This window comes from Aegilops tauschii, chromosome 3 (genome assembly GCF_002575655.3).
Source record: "Aegilops tauschii subsp. strangulata cultivar AL8/78 chromosome 3, Aet v6.0, whole genome shotgun sequence".
Taxonomy (NCBI): domain Eukaryota; kingdom Viridiplantae; phylum Streptophyta; class Magnoliopsida; order Poales; family Poaceae; genus Aegilops; species Aegilops tauschii.
The window spans coordinates 620,871,524-620,884,405 of NC_053037.3; the positions used below are offsets into that span (position 1 = coordinate 620,871,524).

The 12,882-nt window shown below is 46.9% G+C and overlaps 1 protein-coding gene across 1 annotated transcript; it reads right to left on the reverse strand.

Moving 5' to 3' along the window:
• Positions 1-3,890: 3,890 nt before the first annotated feature.
• LOC109784085 (uncharacterized) lies at positions 3,891-11,055 on the reverse strand. The gene is made up of 10 exons (XM_073495800.1): positions 10,870-11,055; positions 10,578-10,683; positions 9,732-10,181; positions 8,956-9,414; positions 8,212-8,299; positions 7,828-7,936; positions 6,339-7,035; positions 5,764-6,243; positions 5,338-5,523; positions 3,891-5,211 (listed from the first exon to the last, which is right to left on the reverse strand). The coding sequence occupies exons 1-10, from the start codon at positions 11,053-11,055 to the stop codon at positions 4,043-4,045; spliced, it is 3,930 nt and encodes a 1,309-aa protein (XP_073351901.1). The 3' UTR covers positions 3,891-4,042.
• Between the last annotated feature and the right edge of the window lie 1,827 nt (positions 11,056-12,882).

Genomic DNA, 12,882 nt, shown 5'->3' on the forward strand with positions numbered 1-12,882 from the left:
TCAACCGGCCACTAAGCAGAACGTCCCGGGTTGCTCGGTCCTTAACAAAAAGATTAAAAGGGTGAAATTCACATAGGACATGATTATCAAAGGTGAGCTTAGGGACAGATAAAAGATTACGAGTTACCGAGGGTACCCGTAAAACATTACGAAGATGAAGCTGCCTAGAGGGATGACTAGTTAAAAGAGATGCTTGGCCAATATGAGAGATGGGCATACCTACACCATTGGCGCTGTGAACCTGATCGTGCCCGTAGTAGGGCTGGTAGGTGGAGAGTTTGTTGAGCTCGTTCGTCATGTGATCCGTGGCGCCGGTGTCCATGTACCAGGCTGGATCAACAGGGTAGGATGGTGTGTATCCCTGCTCGACGCGCGGGTCCTTGCCCTTGGCGGCGATGTGGGCAGACAAGGCGGCGGCGGGAGGACCAAAGTCTGTTGGAAATATGCCCTAGAGGCAATAATAAATAGGTTATTATTATATTTCCTTGTTCATGATAATCGTTTATTATCCATGCTAGAATTGTATTGATAGGAAACTCAGATACATGTGTGGATACATAGACAACACCATGTCCCTAGTAAGCCTCTAGTTGACTAGCTCGTTGATCAATAGATGGTTACGGTTTCCTGACCATGGACATTGGATGTCGTTGATAACGGGATCACATCATTAGGAGAATGATGTGATGGACAAGACCCAATCCTAAGCCTAGCACAAGATCGTGTAGTTCGTTTGCTCAGAGCTTTTCTAATGTCAAGTATCATTTCCTTAGACCATGATATTGTGCAACTCCCGGATACCGTAGGAATGCTTTGGGTGTACCAAACGTCACAACGTAACTGGGTGGCTATAAAGGTGCACTACAGGTATCTCCGAAAGTGTCTGTTGGGTTGGCACGAATCGAGACTGGGATTTGTCACTCCGTGTAAACGGAGAGGTATCTCTGGGCCCACTCGGTAGGACATCATCATAATGTGCACAATGTGACCAAGGAGTTGATCACGGGATGATGTGTTACGGAACGAGTAAAGAGACTTGCCGGTAACGAGATTGAACAAGGTATCGGGATACCGACGATCGAATCTCGGGCAAGTAACATATCGATTGACAAAGGGAATTGTATACGGGATTGATTGAATCCTCGACATCGTGGTTCATCCGATGAGAACATCGTGGAACATGTGGGAGCCAACATGGGTATCCAGATCCCGCTGTTGGTTATTGACCGGAGAGTCGTCTCGGTCATGTCTGCATGTCTCCCGAACCCGTAGGGTCTACACACTTAAGGTTCGGTGACGCTAGGGTTATAGAGATATTAGTATGCGGTAACCCAAAAGTTGTTCGGAGTCCCGGATGAGATCCCGGACGTCACGAGGAGTTCCGGAATGGTCCGGAGGTAAAGATTTATATATGGGAAGTCTTATTTTGGTCGCCGGAAAAGTTTCGCACTTTATCGGTATTGTACCGGGAGTGCCGAAAGGGGTCCGGGGGTCCACGAGCCCCGGGGGGCCACATGGGCTGTAGGGGGTGCGCCTTGGCCTATATGGGCCAAGGGCACCAGCCCCAAGAGGCCCATGCGCCAAGAGATAAGGAAAAGGGAGAGTCCTAAAGGGGGAAGGCACCTCCGAGGTGCCTTGGGGGGGAAGGACTCCTCCCTGGCCGCACCCTTCCTTGGAGGAAGGGCCAAGGCTGCGCCCCCCCTCTCCCTTGGCCCTATATATAGTGGGGGGAAGGGAGGGCAGCAATACCTAAGCCCTGGCGCCTCCCTCTCCCTCCCGTGACACCTCTTCCTCCCCGCTTGCGCTTGGTGAAGCCCTGCCGGGATCCCGCTACTTCCACCACCACGCCGTCGTGCTGCTGGATCTCCATCAACCTCTCCTCCCGCCTTTCTGGATCAAGAAGGAGGAGACGTCGCTGCTCCGTACGTGTGTTGAACGCGGAGGTGCCGTCCGTTCGGCGCTAGGATCATCGGTGATTTGGATCACGACGAGTACGACTCCATCAACCCCGTTCTCTTGAACACTTCCGCTCGCGATCTACAAGGGTATGTAGATGCACTCCTCTCTCTCGTTGCTAGATGACTCCATAGATTGATCTTGGTGATGCGTAGAAAATTTTGAATTTCTGCTACGTTCCCCAACAAAGTCTGCCATGGCAAACTGGCGCTCGTTGCCATTGCCGTCGTTGCCGATGCCAAGGAAGCTCCTCTGAAAGCGGCGGTGACACTTGGAGGCAACATGGCGTTCATGACCACATAGCTGGCACACCACCCTAGTGTTAGGGCCCACACCCAGGGTCGATGCAGGGGGCGGGGCTGCCTTGCCAGGTGACGGGGCAGGTGGGCGCTGGCCGCGAGAGGCCCAGAAGGCCGCCGGCTGGGCGGTGATGGTGTCGGAGGAGCGACGAGCCTCGACGCGTTGCTCGGTGAAGAGGAGGCGTGAGTAGAGCTCGTGAGGAGGCATCGCTGGCTTGGCGTTGTGGACGGCCTCGGCGAGATTGTCGTAGTCGGTGTCGAGGCCTTTGATGACGAAGCCGGCGAACTCCTCGTCGCTAAGCGGCCGACCAATAGAGGTGAGCGTGTCCGCCAGCACCTTCATCTTGTTGAAGTAGGTCGTAGCGGAGGAGTCCAGCTTCTTGATGTCGGCAAGTTCGCTGCGAAGGGCCATCGAGCGGGAGGTAGAGACCTGGGCAAAGGCATGCTCCAGGGTCGTCCAGGCATCCATGGAGGTGGCAGCGAAGAGACAAAGGCCAGCGACCCCGTCGCCGAGGGAACCCTGGATGGCAGAGAGGATCGCCTGGTCCTGCTGCACCCACATATGGTGTTCCGGGTTGATGGCCGGGCCGTGGACAGTAGGGATGACCTGCGGAGGACATGGTAGCGAACCATCAACAAACCCTAGGAGAGACCGGCTGCGTAGCAGCGGTAGGACCTTGGTGCGCCAGAACAAGTAGTTGTCCGACGTGAGTCGGATGGCGATCAAGTTGTCGAAGTGGAACGGCCCGGTGGGCGTGATTGCGCCAGCAGCAGGAACGATTGGCGGCGGAGCCGCGACAGGATCCACGACCGTGACCGATGCCGCGGGTGACGACGCGGGGATGATCGGGATCACGGCCGCGGGTGGTGCCGTGAGCGAGGCCGCGGGTGGCTCCACGGGCAGCGTCTCCCCCGAGGTCGCCGGGATGACGGCGAGTGTCGAGGAGGATCCGGAGGAGGCCATCGCGGGCGGCGGCGGCGCGACTGGTGCTGAGGCCGTCGCGACGGTGACGGTGGGATCGGCGCTGAAAACAGGGAGCCGACGGCGGTAGTGCCGAAGAACTGAGGCGCTGACGGAGCCAGGGGCGAGGTGGGAGGTTGAGGAGGGTGGCAAGCGACGCGGGGATAGACCCGGAGCTGGCGGCGCCCGAAGCGGAAGCGATCATGGCGCCGGCGGCGGCAGCCCTAGGGTTTAGGGTGTTGGTGCGGCGGCGGCGGGTGGGGTGGAGGTGGAGGACCTAGGTTAGACTCGATATCATGTAAAACGTAGGTTTTGGGGGAACTGGCTCAACCCTTAAAGGGGTGGCCTATCACATATATATAATGATGGCATACAAGTCCAATACCAATAAGGTATGGTTTACACAGTAAGGCTACAATACGAAGTCTAACAACCTCAATGCTGGAGATAAAGTAGAGGCATATAGAGAATCAACTAAAACGATAACAAGAAATGAGCATCTGTACATTTTTCTGGGACAAATGGATTCATCTCAAGAACTGGAGAGAACCCAATGCCTAAGAACGGTGGCAATGACAAGACAGCATGAGTGCTCAAAATCATTGCTAATATAATCCACTACATCTCTTCTAATCATCTCAGGGTAACAAAATTCAGTCTACATATATCACCAAGCATAATTCCAACCGAGAAACTGATACAATCATGATGACTGAAATCATGACTTATTACATTCCCAACCTAACTAGCCTGTAATACAGGTTCTAGCAACAGTTCATAAAAGAGGGAAGCAAATTATCCATTATTATAAGCTCAATAGCCTCATCTAACGTGGTAGGCTAGCAGATGACAAGAACTCTGCTTCCAAGCTATAGCGTCGTTGGCTACCTCCTGGCCGTACGGACGATTGCCGAGAAGATCTACTCCTTTGAGTCAACGGCCTTGCTTGCATCTGTTCTCCATAACTCGGATCAGGCTGAGATGAGTTCATCCGTTTTGTCCGTAGAGTCTGCAGCTCCGTCTCCACCTGTTTCATGGTTGGTCTTTCTTCGCCGTGTAGCCTCAAGCAACGCTCTGCCAAAGAAGCGACAGTACTGATCTCTTCCTCGGTTGCTTCCTCGATCACCTGGGAATTAGCAATACCTGTGATTCTTCCCTCATTGAACTCCTGGAGGAAATAGTTTGATAAGCCCTTAATTGTGCCTGATTCACTTGAGAAAACAGGCTTCATTCTGAGAAGCAACTCCACCAGCACCACACCAAAACTGTACACGTCGCTCTTCTCGTTTAGCTTCCTGGTATGGAAATACTCTGGATCTAAGTACCCAAATGTACCTCGCACATTAGTGACAATGTGTGTTTGATCAATCGGAACCAACCTTGACGCACCAAAATCCGAAACTTTAGCTGTGTAGTTCCCATCCAAGAGTATATTTGAGGACTTCACATCACGATGGAAGATTGATATTGAAGCTGAAGAGTGGAGATAAGATAGAGCTCCTGCTGTTTCCTGGGCAATCCTTAAGTGATCAGCCCAGGCTAAAGAAAAACCTTTATTTGAATCAGCATGAAGAACTTGAGACAGTGAGCCACTGGATACATACTCATATACCAGCAGTGGAACCTCGGTTTCGAGGCAACATCCAAATAGCTTCACAATATTTCTATGATTTATCTGAGACAGGACTGCGACCTCATTGATGAATTGACTGATCTCACACTGCTTAATGATCTTAGACTTTTTTATTGCAACGACACGCTGATCAGACAATATGCCTTTGTAAACCATGCCATGGCCCCCACGTCCGATGATACGTGTAGGATCAAAGTTGTTTGTTGCCTTCTCCAGCTCTTCTAGCGGGAAAATCTTAGTATTCTCATTTGCAGTTTCATCCGATGATATCAACGTTTCTAGTAGAAGACCTTGGTTCTTCCGGAAATAGTTCTTCCGTAGTTGCTTTTGAACATTTCGTTTCCATCTACGAATGAGAAGTGCTACACTGAAGCAGAAATAGAATGCCGAAACCACAAGACAACCCAATAATTATACCTGTAGGCATTAAGCTCTTTTAAGTTTCTGTTCTATCTTTTTTATAAAAAATGTAACAATAATAGTCTTACCTAAGAGCAGAGGTTGTTGCCTCTTAGTACACTGCATTTTTAGTGGATCATACTCAGTCTTGCGAGGACATTCAGTACAACTAAAACTTCCTTTGGTATTATGACAGATCCCTTTACATTTGTTCGGTTGTAGGCATTCATTGATATCTGAAATTAACAAATTTCTAATAAGGCACGTCGATAAATCTATGACATGGAAACCAAAAGACTGTACAGCATTTAGTTAATATCAAAGGTAAGCCAGTCAATTAAATTAAACCTATACGGATGACAAAACAAACTAGAATTAGGAAAATAATATCACTGTCTAATAATAATAAGCAACTTTTTGAAGTAGCACATGTTTTTATACATCTGTAAAACTATCTTTGAGGCAGTTAACAGATAGCTAGTAGTACATTTCTAAGCCTACAGAGGGGGCGATACCTTGACAACCGGTTTGGATGTATGGATTTCCTTGGAAGCCATCTGAGCATTTGCAACGGTAACCAACATATACTCTATGAACAGAATCGAGGTCTTTAACACTTACTTCCACGCACTTGCTGTTGATACTCACGCAAGCATATCTAGAGCTATTCTGCTGGGCCTCTAAACAACTTAGATTAGCAGCAACCCATTGCGCAGAGGAGAATGACCCAGGAATAGGAAACACAAAATTTTCAGTCATGCTGTATATGCCCTGTTGGTCAAGACTGGTGATGTTAACGGTCCCTTCATCAATATTTATGCCGATGACCTGTTTCGCCTCTAACAAAATCAGGGCAGCTGATGACGTTGTATTTGTGCAGTTAAGGTGGAAATCTTCACTTGCAAAGCAACCCTCTTCTAAGCCAAATGGGAATTGCACACTAGCGTTACCACACCAACGGGTGCAATCAGCCCTGCTCGGAATTGGATTATACCCTAGTTTGATCAGTCAAAAGTTAGCATGTACTATCAATGCACAAAATTCTTAATAGTTGTATATTTGGTCGCCAGATTAGGAGAAGAGGATTTACCTCTGTCGTCGAGCTTGGAGCAACCATCTGGAAAGTAGGGGTTGCCTGTATAGCCAATGCTGCACATGCAGCTGTAGCCATGGCTTCCATCAAAGCACTCGGCATGCTCGCTGATACAGGCATAGTCTGCCCTGTTTTTCTTGGCAGCAACACAGTTGGATTGGTCGACTATCTGCCACCATAGCAGAAGGCCACTCGGCCCATCACTAGCTATGTTGATTCTATCCCACAGCTTAGAGGTGTGGTTAGAGAGTGCATCAATGTTGCTTTTGCTGTGGTTGTTGACAAGTTTGAGGTGAAAACTAGTGTTACCCTCCATATAAAGATGACAGCATCCGGAAGTACTTTCACAGTTGTGCATAGCCGCCATCTCTGGAATTCCTGGATCCAGGCACACGGTGCTGCATATCAACCTGGTGCCATCATCTTCGACAGAGTATATCCCGAGGTCACAGCCCGTAATGTTTAGAATAATGGTCTCACGTGAGAAGGATTTCCCAGGCAGTTTCAAAGACAAGTTGTAGACACTGACACCAGGTTGCATAGGGATGGTATGCGAGAAGGAGGCCGCGATGGAGTTACTACGAGAAAATGATTCTTCAAAGCTAATCACCTGGGTGATGCCATCACGCAAATACAGTCTAGGGGAATGCGCGGTGTCGTTGCAGGTGAGGTTGAAGTCGGCCCCCGGGAACACCTGGATCCGATGCCGAAGGGGTAGCCGATGCTCACATTTCCACAGCTCTTTGGGCAACCGTGGAGCGTGCCATGTGAGGGTTGCACCCAAAGTTTTAAATAGCGCGCTAAGCCTTTTAGCGGCGGACCTCTTCTAAATGCTATAGCACGCTATTTAAAATGTTTTCTCATGTGTTTGGACAAATGACCCTTAGCGCATGACCTTTTTCAAATGCTATAGCGTGCTATAACGGAGCTATAGCGGGCTATTTAAAACCATGGTTGCACCCAGCCTCCTGCAGGGTTGTAACTTGTTACGCCTCCTGATGCTAGCGCAGCTAGCTTTCCTCGTGACCCGAGTACCAACAAAGGGAGTAGTGCATAGATCACTGGCAAAATGCTCATGATCCACACCCCCTTTCACAGCTCCCAATTGCACTTGAGATTCAGTTTAGACATCAGTATATGTATTTGAGGATTTCACAGTGTTGTGAAGTGAATGGCTCAGGAGGGCCTTCTCTTATATGGCTTGCTAGTGGAAACATATGGTGATACTTGTCCCAACTAACAAGACATGGTGGAGAACAAGAATGGTACTCCCTCCGTTTCTAAATATAAGACCTTTTAGAGATTTCAATACGCACTACCTACGGATGTATATAGACACATTTTAAAGTGCAGATTCACTCATTTTGCTTCGTATATAGTCTATATTGAAATCTTTAAAAGGTCGTATATTTAGAAACGGAGGGAGTACGCACCAGGACTCCAGAAGACGTTGACGCGCTTGATTTGGCCACACTCCACTACTTACTTGTGGAGGTTTACGTGGTTGACTTGGCCACATTCCAATACTTGTTGTTGGTCGCATAAAATTGACATCGCAAGTCAGTCTGAGTTGGCTTGACCACAGAGTGCGCAATCTGTGTGAGACGATTAGTATTCATTTTAAGAAAAAAACATAGAACTAACATTAAGCAAATAAATTGATCTGAATTGTTCATTGCGAACTGCCTCTTCCTTCTTGGGCGGCAGAGTGATTGTCCCAAAGTTAAGTTTAAAAAGCTGAAGCTGGCTATTAAGCAGATCCTGAAACATGGGCTAAGATCCCCTTAATGATCTTCCAACACTTGTGATAGAATGCTATCGAAAATCCATCCGGCCCATGTGCCTTATTATGTTTCATTTGCGCAATAACCTCAAAATTAGCCTCTCTTTTTCTGTAAAAGGAGCTTTAAGCACCTCATTCTCATCCGCCCCATGTTGTAGGGTATCCCCCACCATTCCTTCATATAGGGACACAAAACTATCTAACGAGGCCCCGAATAGCTTTTTAGTGGCGTGTTAGTCGAAATAAATGATGACACTTGACCCAACTATCAAGACATGGCGGACAACAAGACTCCAGTAGACGTTGACGTGGTTAATTTGGCCACACTCCACTACTTACTTGTGGACGTCGAGGTGGTTGATTTGGCCACACTCCATTACTTACTTGTTGCCAGCCAGTCGCACAGCAATGACCTCCCAAGTCAGTCGGTCAATGCCTGCCTTCTTGTGCACGTTACTCTAGCCCATCAAAGGGGGCACTGACAAGTCTTTGAAATCGCATCGCATTGTTTCGGTTTGTGCTTCGTGGTGCAAAGAGAAAAGAATTGCCAGCATGACACGAATCTCATGCCAAACTTGCAGTCTGCAGAGTAGACCAATCATACATAGCCACAGCAGCGAGTCCTTGCTGTCCATGAAGAACTGCGAGTATGAAGATGTCAATCAGGAGAATACTAAGTAATTGTTTGCTCAACGGATTTAGACGGTGCCCTATTTAACGTGAATGCGGCCGTCTTTAATGCATAATCCCAAAACGATAGTGGTATATTGGTAAGAGACATCATAGAACGCATCATATTCAATAAAGTACGGTTACGACGTTCGGACATACCATTATGTTGTGGTGTTCCAGATGGTGTGAGTTGTGAAACAATTTCACGTTGTTTTAAATGAAGACCAAACTCGTAACTCAAATATTCGTCTCCGTGATCAGATCGTAGAAACTTTATTTTTTTGTTACGATAATTCTTCACTTTACTCTGAAATTTTTTGAACTTTTCAAATATTTCAGAGTTGTGTTTCATTAAGTAGATATACACATACCTACTCAAATCATCTGTGAAGGTTAGAAAATAACGATACCCGTCGCGTGCCTCAACACTCATTGGACCGCATATATCGGTATGTATTATTTCCAACAAGTCATTAGCTCGCTCCATTGTTTCGGAGAACGGAGTTTTAGTCATCTTGCCTATGAGGCATGGTTCACAAGCATCAAATGATTCATAATCAAGTGATTCCAAAAATCCAACCGCATGGAGTTTCTTCATGCGCTTTACACCAATATGACCTAAACGGCAGTGCCACAAGTATGTTGCACTATTATTATAACCTTTGCATTTTTTGCCATCAATATTATGAATATGTGTATCACTATGATCGAGATTCAATAAACCATTCACATCGGGTGTATGACCATAGAAGGTTTTATTCATGTAAACAGAACAACAATTATTTTCTGATTTAAATGAATAACTGTATTGCAATAAACATGATCTAATCATATTCATGCTCAACGCAAATATCAAATAACATTTATTTAGGTTCAACACTAATCCCGAAGGTAGAGGGAGTGTGCGATGGTGATCCTATCAACCTTGAAATTACCTCCAACACACATCGTCACCTCGTCCTTAACTAGTCTCCCTTCATTCTGCAACTCCCGTTTCGAATTACTAATCTCAGCAACTGAACCGGTATCAAATACCCAGGGATTGCTACGAACACTAGTAAAGTACACATCAATAACATGTATATCAAATATATTTTTGTTCACTTTGCCATCCTTCTTATCCACCAAGTATTTGAGATAGTTCCGCTTCCAGTGATCATTCCCTTTGCAGTAGAAGCACTCAGTTTTAGGCTTGGGTCCAGCTTTGGGCTTCTTCACGTGAGTGGCAACTTGCTTGTCATTCTTTGTGAAGTTCCCTTTCTTCCCCTCGCCCTTTTTCTTGAAACTAGTGGTCTTGTTAACCATCAACACTTGATGCTCTTTCTTGAATTCTACCTTCGCCGATTTCAGCATCGCGAAGGGCTCGGGAATCGTTTTCGTCATCCCTTGCATATTATAGTTCATCACGAAGTTCTAGTAGCTTGGTGATAGTGACTAGAGAACTTTGTCAATCACTATCTTATTTCTAAGATTAACTCCCACTTGATTCAAGAAATTGTAGTACCTAGACATTCTGAGTACATGTTCATTGGCTGAACTATTCTCCTCCATCTTGTAGGCAAAGTACTTGTCAGAGGTCTCATACCTCTCAACACGGGCATAAGTCTGAAATGCCAATTTCATCTCTTAGAACATCTCATATGTTCCATGGCGTTCAAAACGTCTTTGAAGCCCCGATTCTAAGCCGTAAAGCATGACACACTAAACTATCAAGTAGTCATCATATCGAGCTTGTCAAACGTTCATAACGTCTGCATCAGCTCCTGCAACAGATCTGTCACCTAGCGATGCATCAAGGACATAATTCTTATGTGCAACAATGAGGATAATCCTCAGATCACGGACCCAGTCCGCATTATTGCTACTGTCATCTTTCAACTTGGTTTTCTTTAGGAACATATCAAAAATATAGGGGAGCTATGTCGCTAGCTATTGATCTACAACATAGACATGCAAAACTATAAGACTAAGTTCATGATAAATTAAGTTTAATTAATCAAATTACTAAATAACTTCCACTTAATTAAACATCCCTCAAGTTATCTAAGTGATACGTGATCCAAATCAACTAACCCAAGTCCGATCATCACGTGAGATGGGGTAGTCATCAATAGTGAACATCTCTATGTTGAGCATATCTACTATATGGCGCACGTTCGACCTTTCGGTCTCTAGTGTTCCGAGACCATGTATGTACATGCTAGGCTCGTCAAGTTTAACCCAAGTATTCTGCATGTGCAAAAATTGTCTTACACCCATTGCATGTGAATGTAGAGTCTAGCACACCCGATCATCACATGGTGCTTCGAAACGACGAACTTTGGCAATAGTGATTACTCGGGGAGAACACTTTTATCTTGAAATTTAGTGAAGGGATCATCTTATAATGCTACCGCCGATCTAAGCAAAATAAGATGCATAAAATATAAACATCACATGCAATCAAAATATGTGACAGGATATGGCCATCATCATCTTGTGCTTTTGATCTCCATCGCCAAAGCATCGTCATGATCTCCATCGTCACCGGCTTGACACCTTGATCTCCATCGTAGGGTCGTTGCGTCGAGGTCGTCATGCCAACTATTGCTTCTACAACTATCGCTAACGCATAGTGATAAAGAAAAGCAATTACATGGCTTTTGCACTTCATACAATAAAGAGACAACACTAAGGCTCCTGCCGGTTGTCGATATTACAAAACATGATCATCTCATACATCAACATATATCACATCATATCTTGACCATATCACATCACAACATGCCCTGCAAAAACAAGTTAGACTTCCTCTACTTTGTTATTACAAGTTTTACGCGGCTGCTATGGGCTTCTAGCAAGAACCGTTCTTACCTACGCAAAAACCACAACGGTGTTTCATCAAGTTTGTTGTTTCAACCTTCTTCGAGGATCGGTCGTAGTCAAATTCGATTCAACTAAAGTATGAGAAACAGACACCTGCCAGCAAACTTTATGAAAAACTAGTTGTATGTCTGTCGGTGGAACCGGTCTCATGTGCGTGGACATGTAAGGTTGGTCCGGGCCGCTTCATCCCACAATACCGCCGAATCAAAATAAGACGTTGGTGTTAAGCAGTACGACTATCACCACCCACAACTCTTTGTGTTCTACTCGTGCATATCATCTACGCATAGACCTGGCTCGGATGCCGCTGTTGGGAAATGTTGCATGGAAAACCAAAAAATTTCTACGCACACGCAAGATCTATCAAGGAGATGCATAGTAACGAGAGGGGAGAGTGTGTCTACGTACCCTCATAGACCATAAGCGGAAGCGTTTCACAACGCGGTTGATGTAGTCGAACTTTCTTCGCGATCCAACCAATCTAGTACCGAACGTACGGCACCTCCACGTTCAGCTCGGTGACGTCCTCCGCCTTCTTGATCCAGAAAACGGCGAGGTAGTATATGAGTTCCGTCAGCACGACGACATGGTGACAGTGATGGTGAAGTGATCTCCGCAGGGCTTCGCCTAAGCACTAAGAAAATATGACCGGGGGTGTAAACGGTGGAGGGGGGCACCGCACACGGCTAAACAATTGCCTGGTGTGTGCTAGGCGCCCCCCTCCCACATATATATAGGTGGGAGGGAGGGAGGAGCAGCCAAAGGAGGCGCCCAAGTAGGAGGAAACCTACTTGGGATCCCTTCCAAGCCCCCCCTTTCCTTATTTGGAGTGCGGGGAAAGGCAGGGGAGGGTGCCCCCCCTTTCTTTTCTCCCATGAGAGGGAAAGGCAGTAGGGGCTAGCCCTCCCCGTTTTCCTTCCCTAGGGCTGGCCAAAGGGAGGGGGCGCACCAGCCCCCTTGTGGGCTGGTCTATCCACCCCTTTGGCCCATAAGGCCCATAACTTGCCGGGGGGTGCCCGGAACCCCTTCCGGTGACCCTATTCCTTCCCGGTACGTCCCGAAGCACTTCCGGTGTCCAAATACCATCGTCCTATATATCAAATCTTTACCTCTTGACCATTTCGAGACACCTCGGCATGTCCGTGATCTCATCCGGGACTCTGAACAATATTCGGTCACCAAAACACATAACTCATATAACATTATATCGCCAACGAACGT

Excerpts from the sequence above, each read along its gene's own strand:
- LOC109784085 (XM_073495800.1), bottom strand. The coding sequence starts at position 11,055 with ATGGGTGTAAGACAATTTTTGCACATGCAGAATACTTGGGTTAAACTT. Across the intron at positions 10,684-10,869 it reads CACGTGATGATCGGACTTGG|AAAACCAAGTTGAAAGATGA; the intron begins GTTAGTTGATTT and ends ATGTTCCTAAAG. Across the intron at positions 7,036-7,827 it reads AACCACGTAAACCTCCACAA|GTGTTCCCGGGGGCCGACTT; the intron begins GTAAGTAGTGGA and ends CATCGGATCCAG.